General features: G+C 33.8%; 1 protein-coding gene across 3 annotated transcripts in view; it reads right to left on the bottom strand.

Annotated features, from left to right (window-relative positions):
- LOC106692949 (nonsense-mediated mRNA decay factor SMG8) overlaps window positions 1-6,628 on the bottom strand; it is a 40,957-nt gene that overhangs the window by 8,088 nt on the left and 26,241 nt on the right. For all 3 annotated transcript variants that reach the window (XM_014439224.2, XM_014439223.2, XM_014439225.2), the window contains one exon: window positions 1,933-2,107. In XM_014439224.2, the coding sequence (XP_014294710.1) occupies window positions 1,933-2,107 (175 nt within the window). The remainder of the gene's footprint in view (window positions 1-1,932; window positions 2,108-6,628) is intronic.

The raw sequence follows: 6,628 nt of genomic DNA, 5'->3' as shown, positions 1-6,628 counted from the left end.
AAAAAAAAACAAAAAAACCCAATGAATAGAACGAATAAACCCAAAAAGGTATATTCAATTTTATGCAACCACCTTAAAATTAGATGATTTATAAGGAAAAATAAATATTCATTGTAAAAGCTTTCATTGTAAGAATTTTTTTTTTTCATAATACAAACCGACCAATTCTGAGGAACTTGTTATACATGGTTCTTATAGGGCGATTAACAATTCCTCAGGGGTAAATCCAAATCCATCCATGGGAGGAGGAACAGAACTTTTGGACGAATCAGCCGATTTAATTTTATTTGATGCACAGGTTTCTTATTATCTGACTGAAAATACTAAATGTATAATGTACCTTTCATTATTTCCTATTAGACTAAGCCAATTTTGTTAAAAAGACAGTATATATCGGTTATGTTATGACTAAATTTTTTTTTATGGTATATTTTACCTAAACCCTATTTGGGTAATTATTATTGGCACGATAGACCGTGGAGGTCCAAGCCCTCGCCTGATGTCTTAGGAAGTACATCACGTGTTTCATGACGTCGTGGTTTTCATAGGGTGGGTTCATCACTCCCACGCCTATTTTTGTGTGTGCCACCCATTGGCTAACGGGTCTCACAAATGCCCGGGGGGAAGCTGTGAGTGAGTATTGCAGAATTATATGCTTGAAAGGGCTGGGGACTCGAACTCTCAACCTTTGGGTTGGCAGACTGGTGCATTGTTACCACACTGCTACCGTCATGCCCAACCCCCATTTGGGTATACCTGGGACCTATTCTAAAAGGAAATAAAAGATTTTGATAAGAATTAGAACATCCTTTTTAAATAAAAAAATGGCTATGGCTGAATCAACCATCTTCCCTTTTAGTTTTGTAGTGTTAACAAATTAAGGAGCAGCAAGTAGCAATCAAATTGGAAGGTGGTACAGAAAAAATAATATATTTATTTATAAAATACTCTACAAATGTTATTTCAAAGGAACTTTGTTCTGTTTTTTTTTTTTTTAATTTTTTTATGCTCTCATTGTCCATACTTTTTTATGTTTGTTTTTGTTCCCATGGGTTTTCTAAAACCAAGCAAAGTTTTAATTAAAGTCACTTATGTACAAGCTGTATATTATGACCATGAAAAAGTTTTAATGTGTTGAACATTTGAACAATTTTTTTTACTATTTTCTAAAAAAATGGATCCACCAATTTATTTATTTGTTTTTTTATAATATTTTTGGATTAATATAAGTTAACACTTTCATATCCAATTACACCAATATGTTGTCACATGCAAACCATACGTTAGTTGCCTGTTACAGCACGTTATGCTGAAGACATAGTCTAACAGTCAGGGAAAATATATTAATTAATTTCTTTGATATCTCATGAACGGAGGAGATTTGTTAAAGCCCAATTTTTATATTTTGAATTCAAATTTTTGCCAGCTAGACATGGTTTTCATAAAAAAAGACAGCATTACACATTAAAGTGAGAACTATATCTGTGTGGACTCCATAGTGTAAACATGATTTTTTTTTCATCATTAATAACTAAACAAAGTTTCAGATATTGATTAAGATCATGACAATAAACAAAAGTAGCAATGAATGAGGAACAAGCAAATAAAAAAATGGTTAAGAATTTAACAATTACAGTTGAAACAAAAGTTTCATAAATAAATGTAAAAGATAGTTATCCATTATATCCATTCAGGGTTCAGAATTTCATAGCATTGATCAGCTAAACCTAGTAAAAATTGAATAATGCATGCCATATTTACCATATATAAATTCTAAATTTTGTTATATAAAAAATGATTTACTCCTTACAAAAAGTAATCATAAATGTAGCAAAGAATAGGTATTCTTTTGTTTATTTCATCATCAAAGTATCTATTTAAAAAAACAAAAACAGAAATTATGAAATATAAAAGAATAAAACAGTTCCTAACCCACAGGGACAAGGTAAGAACAAAGGCATATTCCCTTCAGTAATTTTACAGGCATCTTCTTTGATAACACCAGCTCCCGAAGCTTTCAGGACAATCCCTGGTGCAGAGCTCATAAATCTGTGTCCTCTTATACATTCATATTCAATGCCAATAAAAATTTTCACACTCATAAATTCTGGAACAAAATCAAGGTAGTTTATTGTATAAAAAACAACAACAAAAACTCACATATATTCAATTTATTCAAGCCATTCTAACAATAAAAACTATGACAAACACAAAAAAAAAAAATAATAAAGTAATAAAGATCTAAACTGTTTTCAACTGATATTTAATCCAATTTGATGTTTCTCACTTTCATATTGCTACTAGTTATGGAAAGATTGTTAGAAATGGATCAAATTTTGGATATGCGATTTTCAATGGATGTGTTTTAGAGATCCTTGATTCCAAAAAAACACCTTCCAAGGATGGGTACGTCTGTGCCACAATTATATCTTGAACAAGAGGACTTTTTTTATTTTATAGGGTTTTCAGTATCTAAAAAAATACCTCAAGAAGGTCTTAAAAAATAAAATATTGTTTTGATAATTAAGTCAAAGAATTTAACAGGCAACAGTATAGAATCGTGGAAGTTGCACCCTGTAAATAAATAATTGAAGTAATAATGATGGTTGAAATGGGGAAGTACAGTTGGATTAAGTAATTAACAAAAATCTAAAAATTTAATTTGAGCTTAACACACAATGGTGAATAACAGGATAGATTTAAAGGCAGATGGAAGGTTTATATAGAGGCTTAACTTGGGGATTTGGGTTCTGATAGGGGTTAGTGGACAGATTTATTGAATTTTAGGGCTAAAAGTCTTTTATTATTAGTATTAACCCTTAGCACTTCATTGTCGCCGATATTACAACATTTGAAACATGAAATTAAATCTACTGTTGCTACTAGAAGTATACTACTATGTTGAAGCCTAAATAAAGTTGTCTTATCGACTCATCCTCAAGATCCACAAAAATATTTATCATTAACAGTCAAGAAAAACGTAATCGATATACATTATATATATAAAAGTTAAGGTCACAGTGAGATGTCAGCTGAAAAGGCCATATCAGGTGATCAAGTAGATCAATTGATCAAAGTTACATATATAGAGGTGATGAATTCATCATTGTTTACTAGACTTGGAATTTGTTCACGTTTATTCAAGAGACGTCGCGCAGCCTTCCATAATGAATGGTCCTTTGGGTCTAAATTCACCCACCTGTTCGAGATCATTATTCTCAAATCTCACCGTCGGTTCCAAGACCAGAGCTGTGCCTCCAGTTTTAGAGAATGCCACATTATCGGCGTATCTTATGGATCCGTCAATGTCAACACAATAAACCTCATTGAAGCAGGTAAAGCCTTTTTTCCAAGGAACTTCATCAATTCTTTGATTCTGTGGTGCTAGAGTGCTACAAGGAAAGAGTTGTTGGGGTATTTTTCCAACACATGGGCTGGTGTTTCAGACTTTCTGCCACATTTGCAACTTCTCCTTGCTGTCCACTGGCTCCTGGGACTCCATGTAGGGGTGTATATAAAAATATGGGTTTATATTTAGTTTCAGGGCGTTTGTCCATTCTGATCACAAGAGTACCTGCTTCTCACACACATATCTATTAGCTTTCGGGGTCACTTTGAAATGGCAAACACCAATACCCTGCCACCTACAATTGGCCCATTCTTTGAAAGCATTCTCACACAATGACTGCCGTAGAGCTCTCACACATGCCGTGATTTCAGCTTCGTAATTGAATGTAGACTGGAATAGGGCATCCAGAACATTCAACAGTCGCTGGGCAATGGACCAATGCTGTAGAGGAGCTTCCCATTGACAGTGGATCAGACGCATTCCTCGATGACTTCTGGGTGTGTATAGCATCGCCAACAAGGTGCTAGCAGGGAGCCCGATGATGGCCTTGATACTCCTGTAGATATTGGTATCAATACCCTCCAATATCCCAGGAAGTATCTTTGTAAGGAGCGCAGTCTGGAGAGGGTAAGTAAGGCCTGGGAACAAGTATCGGTCGACACGTTGATCTCTTGTTCCAGTTTGAGCAAGCATGAGCTCACTAATTTATCAAGATTATTATTTAACTTTGTCACCACCTCTTCTCCAAATACTAGCTCTCCCGAGAATATACATCCCAGATATTTGATGGTGTCATCGGCTTTTGCCGTTTGGATGACCTTTGTATTCTCAAGGAAGAGCTTTGTAGACCACAACTCTCCTTTGTCCATTATGATACCCTCACTTTTCTTTGGATTTATTGCCAAACCAATCTCCGTGAGCAGCCTCTGGACACTATTTATAATTCTTTCCGCAGAACCCTTAGCCTGATCGTCCATGAACCCAGTGAGGACCACACTCTCTTGGTCACTTCTTAGGTCATAACCAAATTTATTAGAAAACTCTTGATCACAGAGCTCGTAGTACAAATGATCGATCGCTATGTTAAACAGTGAAGACAAGGAACCGCCCTGAGCCACCCCCTGCAAGACACTAATTTGGCTAGTCCTGTGGGTTCCTATATTAATCTTGATTTTATTTTTGGTTAGGAGTGGAAAAATGTGATCACATTTTTGAGGTCAGATGACACGCCTCTTGCCTCCAGTATGTATCTATGACCAACGTTGTCAAAAGCACCATCACTGTTGAGAAAAACCACAGTACAATCTTTTTTTCCAATACACACATATAAGTTACGTGTTTTCGGGTTTAAAAACTCAAAAAATAAATAAATAAATAAGGGACAAGAAATGATACTCACAGTTTTAACTGAAAGACTACTTTATTCATCCAAGCGCTCCTCTATATATATCATTCGATCAGCTGATATAGTAGGTCAGCTGACACTCCAGTAACAGCTGACTCAGGTCATAACTTATATATATTTCGGTATTATTGATAGGAAGAGTAATTACTACTAAAGATTAATAATACAGCCACTCTGAATATAACTTATAAATACATATCTAGAGCTCTCAGTAGTCTCCTGTTTAGAACAGAATAAACATTCAAACAATAGTGAAATAAAGAAGCAAATTTTAAAGAGCAGTGATGATTGAGGCATTTGATTTTCAAGCTAACAGCCCTGAAGAAGGCTAGAAACTCTAGCCGAAACGTTGGCACAATAAAATAGGTTACACCAACTTATTTGTGTTTTATTTTGACCGCACCCCCCAACCATCTTCTCCTCGTACGTCATCCACGGTCAACTGTCTCTCATAATTAATTAAAGAGCAGTGGTTAAAACTTGTCTGAGGGGAGTGTTTGATAATTTGTCTCATTGGGAGTATAGGTGAATTAATTCCAACTTTTCATTCTCTATAGAATACATAAAACCTTTAGCCTATTGAATGAAAAGAATTTTTAACCAACATACCATCTGTATAACAAATAAATATTATAAGAGCCTCAAGAAAATGCTTTTCTCCAAACTGACAGAAAAAAACTGTCAAAAATATTCTATTAGGTGAATCGTTCAAATTATTGGGCAAATGTGTGGGACAGATGTCCCATTACCTCCACAGAAAATGTATGCTCATTAATTTAGTATTGAAAGCAAACAAGAAGATAGGCATAAGCTATTAGAAACAACCCTAAGTTTCATACCACCATAAGTTTCATATTCAACCCAGAAATTATCAACAGATAAAGTAACAAAAAAAAAAAAAGGTTGGTTGTGGAAATGATGCATAACAAATGAACTAATACTATGAATATATGGAACGATTTAGTAAAGTTGAATTATGTTTACTGGAATATATTAATATCATAGTAAAAATTGTAATAAAATGTATAGAATATATAGGTAGGTATACCAGGTAATTTTCAATTATTTACTGATTCACGCAATAATTTGTAAAAATAATTATTATTCTCTGCATTAGTTTTTATTCTTTGCAATTTTTGTACCTTAACCAAATTAGAAAAATGCATTTATTTATTTCCTATATTTATTTAATTATATTTTTATCTTTGAGATTTGAGGTTTTGTAAAAATTTTAAAAACTATATTGACAATTATATATTTTGTTATTAGTTACATGTTTAATATTTAAACAGTTATTTCACCAATTGCCAAATGCCATTGGTTTTTAATGTAATTTTGAGAACAGATATCGTTATGGTTGGCAATCGTTGGAGTTGAAATAGTTGCAGAAGAGACACAGGTCTGTTGTGTTTGGTTGAGTTTTGATCTCTTGTTATTCAGGGCATGTGTACAGTTCAGTACTCTTATATCTTTGCTAGACAGCGGTGCTGTTAGTGTGCTGTGCTGGATAACTTGGAGTATCGAGGCTCAATTAATTAAGTAAGATAGCTTTTTATAGAATTGTCATGAATTGATAGATATTAAATAATTGGAGGAAGATGGTCTGGGTTGGCGGTCAAAAAAGTTACAAAAATAGCAGAAAAACTATAGTAACCGATGTTTTGCCCAACATTGCAGGGCTTTATCAGAGCCAAATGATTCATTCTACCTTCTGGACTTAGCCCTGATGAATCCCTGCAAAGTATAGCAAAACGTTGGTAAATAATACATTTTTTTTCTACTATGTTTGTACTTTGTTTGACCACCACCCAGACCATTTTCCTAAAATTATCTCACATACTGTCAACAAAAAATCTTACAATATAAGATAATTT

This window comes from Halyomorpha halys, unplaced genomic scaffold (assembly GCF_000696795.3).
Source record: "Halyomorpha halys isolate HHAL.00 unplaced genomic scaffold, Hhal_1.1 Scaffold79.1, whole genome shotgun sequence".
Taxonomy (NCBI): Eukaryota; Metazoa; Arthropoda; class Insecta; order Hemiptera; family Pentatomidae; genus Halyomorpha; species Halyomorpha halys.
This window is presented reverse-complemented; position numbering and strand designations above follow the sequence as displayed.